This window comes from Anomaloglossus baeobatrachus, chromosome 7 (assembly GCF_048569485.1).
Source record: "Anomaloglossus baeobatrachus isolate aAnoBae1 chromosome 7, aAnoBae1.hap1, whole genome shotgun sequence".
Classification (NCBI taxonomy): domain Eukaryota; kingdom Metazoa; phylum Chordata; class Amphibia; order Anura; family Aromobatidae; genus Anomaloglossus; species Anomaloglossus baeobatrachus.
The window spans coordinates 198,918,100-198,940,462 of NC_134359.1; the positions used below are offsets into that span (position 1 = coordinate 198,918,100).

Sequence of the window (22,363 nt, forward strand, 5' to 3'; positions counted from 1 at the left end):
TGGCGGAGATCCTCAGGGCAGTTCCACAAGAGTTGCTCCGTGATGAACAAGTCCAGGATCTCCGGTCCGGTGGAAAGCTGCAGGCCTTGGGTCCAGTGGTCGGCAGCTCGGGCAAGTGCCCGCCGGTGGTCAGCCCAGGAGTCCTTTGGTCCCTTCTGTAGGCTCCGGAACTTCTTGCGGTAGGACTCTGGAGTGAGGTTGTACTGTTGGATCAGGGCCCGCTTGATGGTGTCGTAGCCCTGATCTGCCTCAGCAGGCAAGTCCCCAAGGATATCCAGGGCCTTACCCCTTAAACGGGGGGTCAGGTATTTGGCCCACTGGTCCTTGTCCAGATGGTGCTGCAGGCAAGTCCGTTCAAAAGCAGTCAAGAAAGAGTCCAAGTCTCCATCCTTCTCCAGCACTGGGAAGTCCTCAACACGGACCTTTGGAAGTTTGGTGTCTTGAAGGTCACGTGTGGCTGATGAGGGCCGGAGCTGAGCTAGCTGCAGCTGGTGGTCACGGTCTGCCTGTTGCCGTCGCTCCGCAGCCTCACGCTCTGCCTGGCGCTCTTCACGCGCTGCCTGCCGCTCTGCCCTGCGCTCTGCCAGGAGTTCCTTGTAGCCCTCCTGGTCTCCAGCCTGGAGAAGGGCCATAGCCATTTGAAGAAGGCTATCCGAGCCTCCCAGGCTCGGTGGAATGGCACGTGGTGATCTGCGACCCGCTGCGGAGCCTGGTGATTCACTGTCCATTGCAGAGCGGAGGGCTGGCATCTGGCTCGTTGAGGACCCTTGGGTGAGCTGCTCCTCATCTTGTCCAGCAGTGCCAGGTTGTGCAATGTCCTCTGCAGAGCTGTTTTCTGGCGTCGAGCTCCTGGAGGACTCGTGGGCAACCTCCTCATTACTGTCCACAGCACCGTCCTCCCTCTCTTCGGCTCCTGCTTTAGCATTGGCCAGTTGCATAGCTCTGCTCCTGGTGCCATCAGCCATTCTTGCAGACTTTTGGTCACTGACACAGAACTGACACCCGATGCCTCCACACACCTTACAGTATCTGCACTCTGACACTCTAGTGTTGAGCTAGTCTGAAGACCCCAGCAGCCACAGCTGCTGCAGGCAGTCTTTAGTGTCTGGGAGTATGGGTCTCACACTCACACACACTATTATCTCGATCCCACCGCTATGCCACCAATATGTCACGAACCACCGGGGGGGTCACTCAGAAATCCCCCGCGCTGGCTACCAGTACGTCACAATCGGGGGGTAACAAGTGGGGGGTCACCCATCCTTTATACCTCCCGACCGACAGACAGAGCACGTGACGCGCTCTCTAGCGCCCCTCTTATAGTCAGGCCAATTATGGAATTGCCCGACAATAAGCAAGGAGGCCGCTATACTACTTATGCCGATTATTGAAGGGTCCCCGGTGAGAGTAGGGTATATATTCCCCCGACCTCCGCGGGCGGAATATATAAAACCTCCCCGAATCTCACTGGCCTCCCCACAATAATCCTTGGCACAACTCGCTGCCACCAACCGCTTCACGGTAACTATTAGCCGAACACACAGACGTGGGATTCAAGATCGAGATAACAGAACAGCCCAAGATTAATTATATAATTTAATCAGCCTAAAGCACACTAGAAACTACAATATATACAATAGGGAATCTACAGAATATACATAGGTCAGAGTACAGTTACAGATAAAGCATGGTTTACAAACAGGTATGCAATTCAATCAGTTACCTTGTGCGTCTGGCCACAGGGGGGCGCTGTAGACCAGGTTTCTAGGAACTCCCACAGATGTTTCCTGCACGTGACCCCCAGCGAAAGAACCCTGGAAAATGGCCGAAGTAGGGTTATCAACCTGGGCAAATCCAGGTCCCCTCCTACCTTAGTGACCTCAGAGGGAGCACTGCTCCACCCCTGGCTGGAGTTATGGACAATCCACAACATGGAATATGGGCCATAACTTTGCCTGGGAGCGTCGTAGGCGGACGCCGACGCTCTCATTGTGACAGCTATGAATTTAGCTACAGAACGAGAGGTTTCATGACTTGTCTACTAGTTCCCCATTGGCTGATATCACGCCTGGGGTATTTCCCAAGCTCCCGCTCCCATAAAAAGGGTGTGCCAGCATCGTCCGCATGCGGAGACACCATTTTTATGGTTGCCATATTTATCGGAAATATGGCTTGCGAGATATGAACCATTTTTTACTGGAGTCGTTCTGTCTGGATACTTCCAAGCTTGCTAATTAGATAGCAGCTCCTACCACAGGGTCACGGCAGGGAGTCATCCTGTGTCCATTGTTCCCACATCACCTAATTTCCATATCATAGGAGATGGCCATGGGATGTGACACCTTCACAGATGCTGGACATTGAGGACAAGAAGGGAGGGGGGCACTGCCAGGGAGTGATGAGCGATTATGACTGGAAGTCATAATTCATCTTCATATCCCGGGATTTGCCTCACACTTGCTTTTTGCAACTTCTCATTGACTTCAATGTTAGCAAAACGCAGCCCAAATGGCAAAAACAATTGACATGCTGCTTCTTTAAACGCTGAGTTTTTGCCCAAAATTAGGCAAATTAAACGCAGCGTTTTGAACAGCAAAGTGCGGACAAGAAATCCTCTATTCCCATAGATTTTGCTTGAAAATCAAAACGCATGCATTTTGGCATGAAAACGCTGCAGTTCAAAACGCAGCTGAAACGCAGGTAAAAACGCAAAGTGGGGACATAGCCTTAGAAACAGCCGACTACAACAGCCTCAGTTGACTAAGAGGAAAAATCATTCCCCTTCTTGGTCATATCAGAAAGGGTATGTTCACACATTGCTTTTTGCTATTTTTTTTTTCTGCAGCAAAACCTGCTCTTTTGGCAGAAACAACAGCTGCTTCCAAAAAGCATTTTGTTGCGTTTTTTAACTGTGTTTTTGGTGTATGATTTGTCTACAGTACACGTTTCAATAACGTTAGTTTCATTCATCACAAAAACAGCAAAAACACAGCTGTTTTTTTTGTCCCTCATTGCTTCAATGGTGAAATAATTGACATGCTGCTTCTTTAAAAAATGCAGCAAAAATGCTGTTTTGTATTTCAGTCTGGAAAAAAAGCAAGTGTGTGTGTGTGTGTGTGTGTGTGTGTGTGTGTGTGTGTGTGTGTGTGTGTGTGTGTGTGTGTGTGACATTCCTGAAATCTTATAACTCTTGTCGATTCTGTAAAAAGCAGCCTTTAATTTGCATAAAACCATGCAACAAAAACCCGCAGCAAAAACGCAATGTGTAAACATAGCCTTAGAGGTTTGATTATGACAGAGAAGTTCTTAATGAACTTATGGTAATAATTAGCAAAACCTGAGAACCTCTGCAATGGTATGTGCACACTGTATTTTTTTCGCTCTTTTTATCAATTTTTCAGCGCAGTTGTTGCAAAACTTCATGCAAATCCTTATGCCAGGAAAGTCAATGCGGTTTTAGATTTTTCCACCCCAGAGTGCATAGAAAATGCATCAAAAATGTGGCAAAAACACGTAAAAAAGCGTGTTTTTTTCTGCCAAGAGATGCAGATTCTCTTGAGGGGGTTAAGGTAGATCAGCGCTCAGGACCTCATGTGGGGACATTTGTGCCTTTTGTCCATGTCCTGAGGGGGATGTTCGGGGACAGCAGTGCTCAGGAATTCATGTGGAGCGAGTGGTGCCTTTTCCCCTTCTCCTGAGGGGGATGTCCGGGTACAGCAGCGCTCATGACCCCATGTGGGGCCATTTGTGCCTTTTCCCCATCTATTAAGACCCGCAACACACATGCATGTAATTTCTGCGTGTGCGGTACATATTTGCACGTACCGGAGACACGTACACACGGAGACCCATGTTATTCAATGGTAGATGGCACACGCACGTAAAATCACACAGAACGTGTGTCCGTGTGGTAAGTACGTGTGTGCGCTTTTCTACACGGACATGTCCGTTTTTGGCCGGCAGCACGCAGGCACGGACCCGCTTTAGTCTATGGGTCCGTGCCTGCATGGACCGCACATGGAGTATGTCCGTGTTCAGCACGTATCGTCCGTGTCCGTTTTTCATCACGAAATCTGAAACACTTGTTACCAATCTATCAGGTCAATTGATGGCAAACAACAACACCAGGATCTCATGATGAATGATTAACAACGTTAATTGGGTAAGAATTCGGGCCTTTATAAACGGACAGCACACGGACAGCACACGTACGTATTTTATTTCAATACGGACATTCCACACGCACACACGGCTCGCATACACCATCACACGGATACCATACGTACCGGAGAAACGCCCCAAAAATACGGAACACGGACCCGAAAAACGGACCGTGTCATACGGACGTTTTTTTTGCGGAAGTGTGTTTTAGGCCTCAGAGTGATGTCCTGGCACAGCAGTGCTGAGAACCTCATATGGAGTTATTTATGCCATTTTTCCTATATCCTGAGGGGAATATTTGAGCACAGCAGCGCTCAGGACTTCAAGGTGGGTGATTTGTGCCATTTCCCCTGCTCTTGGATGGGATGTCTGGGCACCGCAGCAATCAGGAGCTTATGTTGGGCCATTGTGTGCCTTTTCCTGTTCTCATGAGGGGAATGTTTGGGCACAGCAGCGCTCAGGACCTCATGTGGGTCCATTTGTGCAGTTTCCCTTTCTCCTGGGGGATGTAGGGGCACAGCAGGGATCAGGGCCTTATGTGGGGCCATTTTCCCTTCTCCTGAGGGGGATGTAGGGGCACAGCAATGCTCAGGACTTATGTGGAGCTATTTCCCCTTGTCCTGATGAGGATGTTTATGTGCAGCGGCGCTCAGGACCTTATTTGAGGCCATTTATGCCATTTCCCCTTTTCCTGAGGGGGATGTTGGACAAAGCAGCACTCAGGACCTTATGTGGGGCCATTTGTGCTGTTTCCCCTTCTCCTCAGGGGGATGTTTGGGCCCAGCAGTGCTCAGGATATGTGGGGCCATTTCCCCTTCTCCTGAGGGGGCTGTTAGGGCACAGCAGCGCTGAGGACAGCATGTGGGGCCATTTACCCTTCTCTTGAGGGGAATGTTGGGGCACAGCAGTGATCAGGACTTTATGTGGGGCCATTTGTGCCTTTTACCTTTCTCCTGACTATGTTGGGGTATAGCAGAGCTCTGGACCTTATGTGGGGCCATTTCCCCTTCTCCTGAGGTGGATGTTCAGGCACAGCAGCACTCAGAACCTCATATAGGGCAATTTGTGCATTTTTCCCTTCTCCTGAGGGGGATGTTCAACACAGCAGCACTCAGAACTTCATGTAGGGAAATTTATGCATTTTTCCCTTTTCCTGTGGGGGATGTTCGGGCATAGCAGCATTCAGGACCTTATGTGGGACCATCTCCACTTCTCCTGAGGGGGATGTTCAGGCACTGCAGCGCTCAGGACCTCATATGGGGCCATTTGTGCCTTTTCCCCTTCTCCTGAGGATATTGGGGCACAGAAGAGCTCAGGACTTTATATGGGGCCATCTCCCCTTCTTCTGAAGGGGATGTTGGGGCACAGCAGCACTCAGGACCTTATGTGGGGCCATCTCCCCTTCTTCTGAAGGGGATGTTGGGGCATGGCAACTCTCAGGATATTTTCTGGGGCCATCTCCCCTTCTCCTGAGGAGGATGTTGGGGTTGGGGCACACCAGCGCTCAGGACCTTATGTGGGGCCATCTCCCCTTCTCCTGAGGAGGTTGGGGCACAGCAGCGCTCAGGACTTCATATGGGGACATTTGTGCCGTTTCCCCTTCTCCTGAGGGGGATGTTGGGGCACAGCAGCATTCAGGACCTTATGTGGGACCATCTCCTCTTCTCCTGAGGGGGATGTTTGGGCACTGCAGCGCTCAGGACCTCATATGGGGCCATGTGTGCCATTTCCCCTTCTCCTGAGGATATTGGGGCACAGCAGAGCTCAGGACCTTATGTGGGGCCATCTCCCCTTTTCCTGAGGGGGATGTTGGGGCACAGCAGCGCTCAGAACCTTATGTAGGGCCATCTCCCCTTCTCCTGAGGAGGATATTGGGGCACAGCAGAGCTCAGGACCTTATGTGGGGCCATCTCCCCTTTTCCTGAGGGGGATGTTGGGGCACAGCAGCGCTCAGAACCGTATGTAGGGCCATCTCCCCTTCTCCTGAGGAGGATGTTGGGGCAGAGCAGCGCTCAGGACTTTATGTGGGGACATTTGTGCCTTTTCTCCTTCTCCTGAGGATATTGAGGCACAGCAGAACTCAGGACCTTATGTGGGGCCATCTCCCCTTCTCCTGAGGAGGAGGTTGGGGCACAGCAGCGCTGAGGACTTCATATGGGGACATTTGTGCCGTTTCCCCTTCTCCTGAGGGGGATGTTGGGGCACAGCAGCATTCAGGACCTTATGTGGGGCCATCTCCCCTTCTCCTGAGGGGGATGTTGGGGCACAGCAGCGCTCAGGACTTCATATGAGGCCATTGTGCCTTTTCCCCGTCTCCTGAGGAGGATGTTTGGACCCAGCAGTGCTCAGGACTTCATGTGGGACAGCAGGAGCCCCCACCACGAGCAGTGCATGTCCCAGTACCTGAGCTCTGGCCCTCCCCCTGTGACCGGCCATCTCCCTCCGCTCCGCCCGAATACCCGCCTGCAGTTACTCAGTTTCAACAACCAAAACAATCCTAGCTGGCACCGCGCCGTGGCCGCCATGGAGCCTGGAGAAGACTCGGGGGTGCTGGCCCTGCTGGCGCTCCGCTCTGCCCCCTGCAGCCCCGTGCAGTCTGGGGGGCGCCCTGCAGCCTGTGACCTGGCCTCTCCGCCACATGAAGCCCCCCCGGCTCTGGCCCGTCTGGAGGGACGAGACTTTGAGTTCTTCATGCGAACTTCTCAAGTGATCATCGGCCGTGACTCCAGCCAGGGATCGGTGGATGTGAACATGGGCCGCTCCAGCTTCATCTCCCGCCGACACCTCCAGATCAACTTCGTGGAGCCGCACTTCTACCTGCGCTGCCTGGGCAAGAACGGGGTGTTTGTGGACGGGGCCTTCCAGCGGCGGGGGGCGCCCCCTCTGCAGCTCTCCAGCCAGTGAGTAGGACGGGAGGCTAGAGGCCTACAGATGGGGGAAGGGGGACTCCTCCGCGTGGGGAGAGTTTCCTCGTGTGCTCGTCACTCGTGGCTGCCCTCACTTTATGGCGCCTGGCGCTCTCTATCGAGGATTATGTCAACACTGGGAGAAAACGTGCTGCTCGTGCTGTGTGGTACAGTCAGTGCCGAAGGCTGCAGCCACAGGGGCTTCTGCCTCCATGGGGAAGTCTGCTGTACAGCAATGACACGTCTGTGCGGCACTGCCAGTAATATCAGCGTGTCCTGCGCCTTCTCTGACAGTTGCGACATGTCAGCCATGCACACTGTTTGGGTGAAAGTGACTAGTAGCCAGCAGCCAATCAGAGCCCACGGTACATTCTGTGAGTGGCAGTGACAAAATACATCCTGAGCTCTGATTGGCTGCTGTGCACCAGGTGCTGTTTAATGCTTTTTTTTTCTGGTTCAATTGACAAATCTGAAGCATGTTGTTTCATTGTATAGGTAGAAAACGCACTGGCAGAACGGTGGCCATGTGCACAGTAGGTGTGCGCTCACGGTTTCCTTTATATTGGAGTCGCACCTACAGCGCATGTCACTTGTTTCCATCGGTAATACTTAGAAATTGCGTCATGTCAGGGACATTGGCTGAAAAATGGAACATTTTCACTGAGGTTTTTGAATTGTTTTGTCAAGATTTTGCTGCAGAAATGCCCCATGAAGCGCACCCTATTGTGACACCCTATATAATTAACACATAACATGCAACAAAACAGCGTCAGGTAACGCATGGTCCTCGTAAAAACAGTGTGACCTTACCCCAAAGGTACGTGCCCACGAACAGGACCCGCTACGTCCTGGACACATTGAGTGCTGACCTGCAGGGCCGCAGCTGCTCGTACCCACGATCACGGCTCGGGCCGTTGCGGTCTCTCATTTGTATTCACCCTACGGAGGACGCTTACGACTCCGCAGCAAAGAAATGACATGCTTGTGTCTCAGAAAGTCGCACCGCACGTCAGTTTGTGCTGTGGGCGGTACACGCACAGTAGGCGGGAGATGTCTAGAAATCCCATCCTCTGTGCTTGTACTGTACAACGCAGCGTTTTGGATGCAGCGAAAACACACTGCGTCCAAAACGTAATCACTGATAGTGGGCACGGGTCCTTATTCTAAGCGGATTCAATGCAATTTTTTAATCCGGATCTCGTAGAATCTGCTCCACTTAGTTTGTGCACCTGGTGTTTACTGGTGGAAAAGCTCCTCTGAATTGGGTGCATCATGCCTATATACCCTAAGGGGTACTTTACATGCTGCGACATCGCTGCCGATAAATCGTCGGGGTCACATAGTTAGTGACGCACATCCGGCGCCGGTAGCGACATCGCAGCGTGTAACACAAATGAGCGACTATCAACGAGCGCAAAAAACGTGCAAAATCGTTGCTCGTTGACACGTAGTTCATTTCCATAATATCGGTGCTGCTGCAGGTATGATGTTGTTTGTCGTTCCTGCGGCAGCATACATCGCTATGTGTGACGACGCTGGAACGACAAACATCTCCTTACCTCCGTCCACCGGAAAAATAGGAAGGAAGGAGATGGGCGGGATGTTCCGGGCGCTCATCTCCTCCCCACCGTTTCTATTGGGCGGCCGCTTAGTGACGCTGCTGTGACGCTGAACGAACCGCCTCCTTAGAAAGGAGGGATTATTCGGCGGTCATATTGACGTGACAGAGCAGGTATGTGCGTGTGACGCTGCCGTAGCGATAATGTTTGCTACGGCAGCAATCACCACATATCGGTCGTGCGACGGGGGCGGGTGCAATCGCGCTCAACATCGCTAGCAAATGCTAGCAATGTCGCAGCGTGTAAAGCACCCCTAACTGGTGACCATTCAGCATCTGTCCACTGCAGAGACCCCTGACGTGCACCATGATAGCTATTTTGCTGCAAAACCGGATCCGTCGTAATGCGTTTCAGTTCCATTCATTTACAATGGAATTGCGGCAAGATACAGTCACATGCAGTTGTGTGCGGCATACACAACCGCATGTAACCGCATCTTGCCATAATTCCATTGCAAATGAATGGAACTGAAACGCATTTATGACGGATCCGGTTTTGCCGCAAAATACCGCTGATTTGAGCGCGGCCTAACAGCCTAAGGCTATGTGCGCACGTTGCGTACTAGCCCTGCAGAAATTTCTGCAGCGATCTGAAGAGCACATGTGCGCTTTAGATCGCTGCAGAAATGTCTGTAGTGAGCGCCGATTCCATGCGCTCTGCCTGCAGCTCCTGCCATAGACAGAGCAGGAGCTGCCGGCAAAGCGCAGGAAAGAAGTGACATGTCACTTCTTTTTGCGCAGCGCTTCGGCAGTAGCCGAAGCGCTGCGCTCTTAAACGCCACGTGCGCACGGCCCCTGCACAATCTCCATAGACTGTGCAGGGGACGCAGGACGCATGCAGTTACGCTGCGCTACAAAGCGCAGCGTAACTGCATGTATTTACGCAACGTGCGCACATAGCCTAATGCCAAAATTCACAATGGGTATTTGAACTATGAATCACCCATTCAATTTTGAGGTTCAGTTAGAATTGGTATTTAAACAGTCCTGCTCATCATGCTGTTCACATTTTGACATCATGAGACCAAGACAATACCTAACAATTGATCAACAGTACCTCACTATTGCAAGGCTTCAAGCAGGATGTTCTTAGACTGAAGCAGCCACTGAGCTTCAAGTGTCACAGAGTGTCGTCATCATGTTACAACAGAGATACAGAGAGACTGAAAGAGTTACAGAAAGGCATAGAAGCCGATGTCCTTTGGCCACATCCAATACTGATGACCCCTTGTAAACAATGCCCTTCAGAACCGAATGATGAATGCCGCACAACTTCAGGAACATTTAAGGGAGGTGAGAGGCACCCATGTGTTATATTAGACCATTCAAAACCATTTATGTCCATGAGATCTAAGTGGTAGACGACCTGCAAGGGTCCCTGACCACACCACCAGGCACAGGCGTCATCATCTTGCTGGAAGAGAGACCAGTGAGTCTCAGTGCTGTTCACTGATGAATGTCGATTCAAGCTGAGCAGAAATGATAGCCGACAACTATGTTGGAGATATCAAGGACACAGCAATGCATCAGCCACTGTTGTCACCAGATGAGCCTTTGGTGGTGGTGTTAGTGGGGGTAAGGCTAGTTTCACATATCCGACATTTTGCGGTATCCGTCACACTCCAGTACAGTGTTAATGCTGTACAATGGCATCGCGGCAGCCTCCGGTCACACGCTCTGGTCACATGACAGCATGTGACCGGAGCTTGCCGCGATGCCATTGTACTGTATTACACTGTACTGGAGTGTGCCGGATCCGACAATCCGGCGAAATGCCGGATGTGTGAAACTAGCCTAAGCGTTTAGTCATTACACAACTGCCCTACACTTTGTGAATGTACAGTGACAGCCCCTACTACATAAATTGCATCATTAATCCGGTCATTGTACCTCTGTATGAGCAAGACAGGCCTAACTTCATTTTCATGGATGACATTGCTCCATCTCATCAAGGTCACATCATTGAGGAATGGCTGCTGGAGACTGGAGGACCTCAAATGGAGTGACCTGCACTTTCTCCAGACCTGAATCCCATAGAAAACCTATGGGATCAGCTGAGTCGCTGTGTAGAGGCTCGTAACTTTGTACCCCAGAACCTAAATGACCTGAGGACCGCCCTTCAAGAAAAGTGGGATGTCATGGCTCAGCAGACAACAACTCCACTTGTGACCAGCAGGAGACGTTGTTATCAAGCTGTTATTGATGCTGAAGGCCACATGACAAGTTATTGAGACATTGACATTTTTAGGGTGTTTATATTGTGTGCAGAATTATTAGGCAAGTTGTTTTTTAGAGGATTTTTTTATAATTGATCAACAACTGTGTTCTCAATCAACCCAAAAGACTCATAAATATCAAAGCTTAATATTTTTGGAAGTTGGAGAGATTTTTTTTTTTTAGATTTGGCTATCTTAGGAGGATATCTGTTTGTGCAGGTAACTATTACTGTGCAGAATTATTAGGCAACTTAATAAAAACAAATATATTCCCATCTCACTTGTTTATTTTCACCAGGTAAACCAATATAACTGCAGAAAATATAGAAATAAACATTTCTGACATGCAAATACAAAACCCCAAATAATTAGTGACCAATATAGCCACCTTTCTTTATGATGACACTCAGCAGCCTACCATCCATAGACTCTGTGAGTTGCTTGATCTGTTTACGATCAACATTTCGTGCAGCAGCCACCACAGCCTCCAGACACTGTTCTGAGAGGTGTACTGTTTTCCCTCCCTGTAGATCTTACATTTTATGAGGGACCACAGGTTCTCTATGGGGTTCAGATCAGATGAACAAGGGGGCCATGTCATTATTTTTTCATCTTTTAGACCTTTACTGGCCAGCCACGCTGTGGAGTAGTTGGATGCATGTGATGGAGCATTGTCCTGCATGAAAATCATGTTTTTTCTTGAATGATAACGACTTCTTCCTGTACCACTGCTTGAAGAAGTTGTCTTCCAGAAACTGGCAGTAGGTCTGGGAGTTGAGCTTCACTCCATCCTCAACCCGAAAAGGTCTCACAAGCAGGGCTGTGGAGTCGGTAAGCCAAACCTTCGACTCCGACTCCGACTCCTCAAATTCTCTTGCACCGACTCCGACTCCGGCTCCGACTCCGACTCCGGCTCCGACTCCGACTCCTACATATATTGCTTATAGTTAGGTGAAAAATTTATTGTAGTACATGAATATGTGTATGTGAACATCAGACATTTAATAATTTTTATGATACAATAATCAAGATATTTGGATAGAACATAAAATATATTTATTGGAATACAACTTTAGAACACAAAAAACTGTAATAAATTGTAAATATGTAATACACTATGTAATATACAGTAGATTACATATATATCTTGTGTGTGTATATACACTGTATATACATATATATATATATACAGTGTATATACACACACAAGATATATATGTAATCTACTGTATATTACATAGTGTATTACATATTTACAATTTATTACAGTTTTTTGTGTTCTAAAGTTGTATTCCAATAAATATATTTTATGTTCTATCCAAATATCTTGATTATTGTATCATAAAAACAATTAAATGTCTGATGTTCACATTGTACTACAATACATTTTTCACTTAAATATAAGCATTATACTAAATGTTATTATTTAGTAAAATATTCAGCACATTCTGCATTGCACTCCTGTCCCCAATTTATTATATATTTTAGGAGTCGGAGTCGGTGCATTTTATACCGACTCCGACTCCGACTCCACCAAAATGAGCTCCGACTCCGACTCCACGACTCCGACTCCGACTCCACAGCCCTGCTCACAAGTTCATCTTTGATGATACCAGCCCATACCAGTTCCCCACCTCCACCTTGCTGGCGTCTGAGTCGGAGTGGAGCTCTCTGCCCTTTACTGATCCAGCCTCTGGCCCATCCATCTGGCCCATCAAGAGTCACTCTCATTTCATCAGTCCATAAAACCTTTGAAAAATCAGTCTTAAGATATTTCTTGGCCCAGTCTTGACGTTTTATCTTATGTTTCTTGTTCAGAGGTGGTGGTTTTTCAGCCTTCCTTACCTTGGCCATGTCCCTGAGTATGGCACACCTTGTGCTTTTTGATACTCCCGTAACGTTACAGCTCTGAAATATGGCCAAACAGGTGGCAAATGGCATCTTGGCAGCTTCACGCTTGATTTTCCTCAATTCATGGGCAGTTATTTTGCGCCTTTTTTGCCCAACACGCTTCTTGCGACCCTGTTGGCTATTTGCCATGAAACGCTTGATTGTTCGGTGATCACGCTTCAAACGTTTGGCAATTTCAAGACTTTTGCATCCCTCTGCAAGACATCTTACAATTTTGGACTTTCCAGAGCCCATCAAATCTCTCTTCTGACCCATTTTGCCAAAGGAAAGGAAGTTGCCTAATAATGAAGCACACCTTATATAGGGTGTTGATGTCATTACACCACACCCCTCCTCATTACAGAGATGTACATCACCTGATTTACTTAATTGGTAGTTGGCTCTCAAGCCTATACAGCTTGGAGTAGGACAACATGTATAAAAATTATGTGATCACAATACTCATTTGCCTAATAATTCTGCACACAGTGTATACCATATTTTCGGATTATAAGATGTACTTTTCCTCCCAAAAATTTGGAAGGAAAATGAGAGTTGCATCTTATAATCCAAATGTAGATACTGGGGGTGGTGGAGAGGGGTCACAGAAGGCAGGGGAGATGCTGCGGGCCGTGCGCGCTTGTCTGCAGGCTGTGGGCGTTGTGCTGCGGGCCATGGGCTGTGCTGAGTGCTCTGCTGTGGGCAGTGAGGCAGGGTCCGCCATTCTGAAAATGTTGACAGTGCGGGCTTCAAATAATGGTGCCTGGAGTCAGTGAGTGCGCAGATGGAGCTCTCGGCTGCAGATCTCATCTGTGCACGCGCCGTCTCCGGCCCATTGATTATCTGCAGCGAACGTAAGGAAAAAAGCCACCGGAGGTGGCGCTTAGGTAGATGAGATCTCGGCTTGTCACTTAGCCAAAAGCTCCATCTGTGCTTGCGCCGACTCCGGACGCCATTTCTTTGAAGCTTGCACCGCCAACAGCTCATGGATGCTCATCCTGCCTCACAGTGCCCACAGCGAACATCTGGGACACCTGCTGCACCGCCGTAGCATCGCCCTGCTCCACCACCGCTTTCGCCTCCTGTGATCCCGCTCCACCACTGCTGCCGCCCCCTGCATAGGATTATAAGACGGACCCCATATTTTTTTTTCTCTACATTTGGGGTGCATTTTATAATCCGGTGCGTCTTATATAATGAAAAGTACGTCCACCATTGTTGTTGGCTTTTATTTCAATAAATAGTTTGAGATGAGGAAATCACCATTACATGCTTCTACCTAAATTACCTACTTTCAAGATAAAATATCACTGTAGTGTGAACTTATATTTTCCATAAATTTCACCCGAAAGCCAAATATCCCTAACGTTTTGTGAGTATGTAGGTCTAATAGCATATTCAGATGAGGATATTATATGGACTTGTGCTGTCTGTGCGAGCTGTGCAAGATCAAGGTGTCTTATAGCAGCATTGCCATATAAATAGGGCCCGATTCTACACACATTTATGCTAGAATTCAGTCTTCAGAAGCATTCAAAAGACGCAAAATTTTGTGATACTGAGTTTTTGAGCAATTTTCGTCCAGCTCCGACAAAGTGGGCGCAGCTGGGGTGTGACAAGCGACAGCGTTTCTTATTCCACAAATCTTACTTCAGCCCCCAATGAAATAGGATTTGTGGTTAGACGCATGATAAATGCATGTTAGATGTAACTATTTTTGTAACTATACGTGGTTAGATGCATGCCATTTGTCAGTCACTCCTGATTAATTAACAGGCCCACACCCCTTAATGAATCAGGAGTGTCTGACCCCCACATGCATTCTCATTAAGAGGGTATGTATAAATCAGGACCATGGTTTCTATGGTGGCACACAGAGTCCCTATACATTACAGTTCCATAGTCACCACGTGGCACCGCCATGGAATCACGTGAAAACTGAATTGTATTTATATCAGCAAATCACGATCATTTTCATTCTGTCTGCCTTCTTTGTGTCCTTTCGTTTCTGTTTCCAAGTATATACTGTTAGCAAGTGTATTCGTCCACTGCTAAGCTCCTGATCAACCTAACAAAGGAGATTAGTGGATTGATCACCCACTCCATTATTATTATTATTATTATTTATTATTATAGTGCCATTTATTCCATGGCGCTTTAAATGTGAAAGGGTATACATAATAGGGACAAGTACAGTAATCATAAACAATGCAAAACATAGACTGGTACAGGAGGAGACAGGTCCCTGCCCGCGATAGCTCACAGTCTACAAGGGATAGGTACAGTAGGTGAGGATACATCGCCGCACAACCAGCTCTATCAGACAGAGGGTTACGGCAGGTTGTAGGCTTGTCAGAAGAGGTGAGTCTTCAGGTTCCTTTTGAAGCTTGTCAAAATAGGCGAGAGTCTGTTATGTTGTGGCAGAGCATTCCAGAGTATGGGGGAGGCATGGGAGAAATCTTGGATGCGATGGTGGGAAGAGGAGATGAGAGGGGAGTAGCGAAGGAGATCTTGTGAGGATCGAAGGCTACGTGCATCTCTTCAATCCAAATAAGAATAAAGTGGAGAGCATGCTGGGCTAACGTTATTGAAATGTGAAGGGGGTTGTCCCACAAACAAAATATATTTTAATCAATAGATCTTGGAATAATAAGTTCACAATTGGATGTGCGTAAAAAATGCTCCTGTGTTGATATAATCTTATAGATGTGCCCCTGCTGTGTACTGTGTAATACAGTAGTCTCCAACCTTTCTGTTCTGGAGAGCCACATTCAGCCCTAATAGCGGGTCGCAAGCCACATCCACACCTTTCCCCTCAAAGTTTGGACATCCAAAGTCTCCATTGTCAGTATAATGACAGCCAAAACTCTCACACAGAAATCACACTGAGGTAGTATACTTACAGTTATGTGCAAAATAATAGCAGTCTAACATTACTAATGTACAAACATGGAGACAAATGAATGACTAGGTGTAGCGAGCAATGGGCGACCAACACTCATGACATGCAGGCTGCTAATTGGGAGCACTTGACTCATTTAATTAAAGGGGTTTTTCTAATCTAATTAATAGCAGTATGGAGTTCAATTAGTGAGGTCATTCATTCTGTGAAGAAACAGGTGTCAATTATGGCCCTTATTTAAAGAAAGCGGGAAGCAAATGTTGTACCTTAAGCCTGCTTTACATGTTGCAATTAGTTGTATAATCGCATTTGCGATGTGACACGCCCAGGTTGCATACGGGATCTTATGAGATCACACATAGGTCGTTCATTTGCTGTCACACGAGCGTTAGTAGTCTATGTTAAATTGATCAATTTTGTGTGCGATCCTTTAGATCATGTGTTCTGTGACGTATGCATTGGGCACCTTTTTTTTTTTTTTTTTTTTTTATTTATTGACTTGCCAAGCGTGTGTAATGTGTAGGGATGCGTTTTTACTATGTCATCTGCCATTCAGCTCTGCTACATGGCCGCTGACAGCAGACACAGACAGCCATGTAGCAGAGCTGAATGGCAGATGACAGCAGACACAGACAGAGCCGCACTGTCAGAATGAACTCGGGTGAACTTCCCCCGACTTCATTGTCATGCTGCGGCTCTGTCTGTGTCGCGCCCTGATTAGCGGTCACCAGTGAAGGACTCACCGGTGACCACTAATCTCCTGAGTAACTGAATTGAGCAGCCCTCTCTCATATCCTCACCGATCCCCGGCGCGGCGCTTCACGGCGTTCACACTGCTCCGGCGGCTTTTACTATTTTGAAAAAGCCGGCCGCCCATTAAACAATGTCGTATTCCCTGCTTTCCCCGCCCACCGGCGCCTATGATTGGTTACAGTGAGACACGCCCCCACGCTGAGTGACAGGTGTCACACTGCACCCAATCACAGCAGCCGGTGGGCGTGTCTATACTGTGCAGTGAAATAAATAATTAAATAATTTAAAAAAACGGCGTGCGGTCCCCCCAATTTTAAAACCAGCCAGATAAAGCCATACGGCTGAAGGCTGGTATTCTCAGGATGGGGAGCTCCACGTTATGGGGAGCCCCCCAGCCTAACAATATCAGCCAACAGCCGCCCAGAATTGCCGCATACATTAGATGCGACAGTTCTGGGACAGTACCCGGCTCTTCCCGATTTACCCTGGTGCGTTGGCAAATCGGGGTAATAAGGAGTTATTGGCAGCCCATAGCTGCCAATAAGTCCTAGATTAATCATGTCAGGCGTCTCCCCGAGATTCCTTCCATGATTAATCTGTAAATTACAGTAATTAAACACACACACCCGAAAAATCATTTATTAGAAATAAAAACACAAACATATACCCTGGTTCACCACTTTAATCAGCCCAAAAAAGCCCTCCATGTCCGGCGTAATCCAGGATGGTCCAGCGTCGCTTCCAGTGCTGCTGCATGGAGGTGACCGGAGCTGCAGAATACACCGCCGCTGCTCCGGTCAGCTTCACACAGCAACTGAAGACAGCCGTGCGATCAGCTGAGCTGTCACTGAGGTTACCCGCTGTCACTGGATCCAGCGGTGGCCGCGGGTAACCTCAGTGACAGCTCAGCTGATCGCGATACTCACCGCCGCTCCTCTCACCTCCACGCAGCAACTGAGGTGAGTAGCGCGATCAGCTGAGCTGTCACTGAGGTTACCCGCGGCCACCGCTGGATCCAGTGACAGCGGGTAACTTCAGTGACAGCTCAGCTGATCGCACGGCTGTCTTCAGTTGCTGTGTGGAAGTGACCGGAGCGGCTGTGTATTCTGCAGCTCCGGTCACCTCCATGCAGCAGCGCTGGAAGCGACGCTGGAGCATCCTGGATTACGCCGGACATGGAGGGCTTTTTTGGGGCTGATTAAAGTGGTTAACCAGGGTATATGTTTGTGTTTTTATTTCTAATAAATGATTTTTCGGGTGTGTGTGTGTTTATTTACTGTAACTTACAGATTAATCATGGAAGGTGTCTCATAGACGCCTGACATGATTAATCTAGGACTTATTGGCAGCTATGGGCTGCCAATAACTCCTTATTACCCCGATTTGCCAACGCACCAGGGCAAATCGGGAAGAGCCGGGTACAGTCCCAGAACTGTCGCATCTAATGTATGCGGAAATTCTGGGCGGCTGTTGGCTGATATTGTTAGGCTGGGGGGCTCCCCATAACGTGGAGCTCCCCATCCTGAGAATACCAGCCTTCAGTCGTATGGCTTTATCTGGCTGGTTTTAAAAATTTAAAATGTAATTATTTAATTATTTATTTCACTACACAGTATAGACACGCCCACCGGCTGCTGTGATTGGGTGCAGTGTGACACCTGTCACTCAGCGTGGGGGCGTGTCTCACTGTAACCAATCATAGGCGCCGGTGGGCGGGGAAACCAGGGAATACGAGATTGTTTAATGGGCGGCCGGCTTTTTCAAAACAGTAAAAGCCGCCGGAGCAGTGTGAACGCCGTGTAGCGCCGCGCCGGGGATCGGTGAGTATGAGAGAGGGGGATAGACTGACATGGACAGAGAGTGAGGGACAGAGATAGTGACCGACTGACAGAGATTAGTGAATGACAGACATTGTGAGGCGCTTCAGAACGCAGCTTTTCAGCTGTGCTCTGAAGCGGACCTTTTTTAAGCTGCGGTGCAGAGCGCACACCTGCGCACATAACCTCAGACATCAAAATCGTATGAGGGATGTCACACGTTGCAATTGACTAGGTTCGTGCAACAAAACGCTCAATTCTAGACAAAGATACGATGTGTTTGCGATCAACGGTTTTGCGTTCAATCCTGATCGCACGTAGATGTCACATGCAGATACCTCACAAATGATGCCGGATGTGCGTCACTTACAACTTGACCCCAACGACGGATTGTGAGATATATTGAAGCGTGTGTAGCGGGCTTTAGTTACATAGGTTGAAAAAGACCTAGGTCCATCTAGTTCAGCCTTGCTCCACCAATTCTACATTGCTATTAAATCATTTATAACCAATGGTTTTAGTCCTTGCTCAGTGAGTAAAATGGGTCATTCCTGACATTCTACGGAAGGAGAAAGAACTTTGATCAAGAAGTTGATTGGAAAGGGGAAAACAGAAAGAAGTGAAGAAAATAATTGGCTGCTCAGCTAAAAGGATTTCCAATGGTTTAAGGCTATGTGCGCACTGGAAAATGGAATTTTCTCAATAAAATTCCGCAGGTATTCAAAGATTACCGCACCCGCGGTAAAAAAACGCGGCAAACCGCACCCGAAAACCGCATGCGGTTTGCTGCGGTTTTACCGCGGTATTGCCACGGTTTTGCCGCGGTTTTGCCGCGTGCGGGTTGGCAAATGTGGTTTATTGCATTCAATGCAATAAAGCACATTGAAAAAAAAAAGAATTTCCTTCTTTTAGATAGATAGATAAAGAGACAGAAGAATAGATAGAGGGATAGACAGATAGATAGAGGACAGATCGCTGCATTTCCCACGGTCGGCAGTGAGTTCACATTACCGGCCGTGGGAAATGACCGGTAATTACCTCTGCTTGTCTCGCTGCGAGGCTGCATTCATTCAGCAGTGTCTGTCAGTCGCGGCTGGATGTAAGCAGCGCAGGACCTGTGGATTACGCCGGTTCTTTGTTTCGGGAGGGGTTAATAAAAGGGTGAACGAGGCTTATTTGTGTTTTATTTAAAATAAAGGATTTTTCTGTGTGTTTTTTCACTTTACTTACGGGTTGATCATTTCAGCTGTCACATAGACGCTGCCATGATCAAGCCCAGAGTTAATGGCAGTGATCCGCCACCATTAACTCCTTGTATTACCCTGACTGCCACTGCTACACGGCTGCAGGAAGAGCCGGGGACACGCTGGTACTGCCGCATAATGGATGCGACAGTCCCGGGGCAGCTGCGGCTGATATTCTCGGCTGCGGGAGGGGGAGTGAGGCGGGGGACATTAACCCTGCCCCTCTCCCTCCCCAGCCTGAGAATACCGGGCCGCCGCTGTGTGCTTACCTCGGCTGGAAGGTAAAAATACAGCGGAGCCCACGTGTTTTTTTTTCTATATTTCCGTTTGATTTCTATGTGTATTCTATATGTCTGTGTCTGTGTTCTACGTCTGTGATGTCTGTGTGTGTGTGTGTGTGTGTGATCTGTGTGTGTGTTTACTCTCTGCTCCGCTTCCTCTTCCTGTAATGACATCACTTCCCTGAAAAACCGCAGACAAGCGATGTACATTACCGGAGGTAAACCGCGAAATACCGCAGGGAATAACGCAGGAAAACGCAGTGAACCGCACAGAATTTGCTTCCTGCGTTATTCCCTGCGGGATTTCATGATTACATTGCAGTGAATGGAGTGAAATACCGCAGCGACGTGCGAAAAGAATTGACATGCAATTGTTTTTGCTGCGGGAATCCCGCAGCAAAACATGCAGCTGTCAAATTCTGCCTAGTGTGCACAGGATTTTTTTTTCCCATAGGTTTTGCTGGTGATTCACTGCAGAGATGTTATGAACATTTTCTGCAGCGAAACATGCAGCAAACCAGCAAAAAATCCGCGGCAAAATCCGGTAAGTGCACACAGGGCCTAAGATGGCAAACAAAACCCGAAACGTGATAGGAAAAGAAATGCTACTATTCCCATAGATCATAGACTAATACAAATGGCTAAGAAGAATCCAATGATCAGCTCCAGAGAGACCAGAGAAGATCTTCAGTTACCTGTGAGGACTGCAGCCATCAAAGACGCCTCCATGAAGCAACACTATCTGCAAAAAAACCTCTAGGCACCATTGCTGGAAAAAAATGGAGTTGAAAACATTACACTTTGTGGAAGAAGACACTGACTGGCCTAAAAAGAAGTGGAGCAACATTATATGGACCGATGAGAGCAGGATTGTCCTTATTGGGTCTAAAGACCACAGACAATTTGTGAGACGACCCGTAAACATTAGATTCTGCCACAGGACACTGTGAAGACTAAAACATGGAGGTGCAATGTTTTGGGGCTGTTTCTTATTCTCTGGAGTTGGGCCCATTTATCACATAACGGGCACCATGGACCAGTTTCAATATATCAAAATACTGGAAGAGGTCATGTCGCTTTATGCTGAAGAAGAAATGCCCTTGAAATGGGTGTCTCAGCAGGAAACAACCCCAAACACACCAACAAGTGGGCAACAACCTGGTTTCAAACCCAACAAGATTGATGATCTGAAGTGGCCAGCCCAATCCCCAAACCTCACTCTGATGGAGAATTTGTGGAGTGACAACAAAAATGTTGTTTTTGATACGAAACCTAACAATGAAAAAGAACTGTGGAATGTAGTCCAGTCAGCTGGGGCTGGAATATCTGCTGTCAGATTTCAGATCTAAAAAGATGCCATAGATCAAATGCGGCGCTCGCACTTCCAATATATCCAGCCTTGATAAGGTCAGTCTTGGTAGATTATTTTAATAAAAAATACATATGTGGGTTTATATAGTAAAACAACACGTTTCGGCTCTATTCATAGAGCCCTCTTCTGGTTAGAAAACCTAAAACGATGAATAATGTGCACCTCAGTGCTATACCAAAACTAAATATTAGTTCAGTGATTAACAGAAAAGCGAAGTCTAAACAAATTTCAGTGTACATTGTAAATATTCAAGTTTGTAAACGAAAAAGCAGACACTGGTATTCTTCTGAGCAGCCTATTTTGTCCATGTTTTCATTTGGCATTCAATGTGCAGTGCTCCCAGTGCCTTTGTGTATTGGGAAATAAATGTTATCAGGAATGAGCTTTTTCTTAAAGGGAACCGGTCAGGTCCAATATGCACCCAGGACCACGAGCAGTTCTGAGTGCATATTGCTAATCCCTGCCTAACTGTCCCTGTATACACTAGCATAGATAAAAAGATCTTTAGAAAAAGTATTTCTAAAGATCTTTTATCATATGCTAATGAGTGAGGGACTAGTCCCCTGGCATGTCTGCTCCATTAGCATGTTAGTACTATGCTAATGGAACGAACGCCCAGGGGACTAGTGCCCTCACTCATTAGCATATGATAAAAGATCTTTAGAAATACTCTTTTTCTAAAGAGTTCTTTATCTATGCTAGTGTATACAGGGACGGTTAGGGAGGGATTAGCAATATGCACCCAGAACTGCACCTGAAAGGTTCCGTTTTATTTCTTTAAACACACTATTATTTTGTACATAACTATACATCCAGATGTTCCCACCTTACCTTGATTCGGTACTCAAACATCACACACTCCCACCATCCTTCCACATCCAGCTTCAAGCACCTCAACAGACTCTCAGTATCATCATATCACTATACTTAAAGGGGTATTCCAAGCTCCCAAGATCCTATCCCAAATTGTAGTAGGTGTAATAATAGAACTCTTAGCAAATGTCTCCAATTAGAAATATAATAGATTTCTCTTGATTTGCTATGTTGCTTACCTCTTGTGCAGGGAATTACAGCAGCCTAGATATCCATGGTTACGACCATGAGCAGCTAAGTCACTATGTGAGTGGCCATAACCATGGATACCTAAGATGCTGCAATGCCCTGCACATGGTGTAAGAACTATACTACATTTGCAATTGGAGA

General features: G+C 47.6%; 1 protein-coding gene across 1 annotated transcript in view; it reads left to right on the forward strand.

The window, feature by feature from the left end:
• The first annotated feature begins 6,475 nt into the window (after positions 1–6,475).
• The window catches only part of FOXK1 (forkhead box K1), a 109,383-nt gene continuing 93,495 nt past the window's right edge, over positions 6,476–22,363 (forward strand). The window contains exon 1 of the mRNA XM_075317862.1: positions 6,476–7,061. Coding sequence (XP_075173977.1) covers positions 6,487–7,061 — 575 coding nt within the window. The 5' untranslated portion in view covers positions 6,476–6,486. The remainder of the gene's footprint in view (positions 7,062–22,363) is intronic.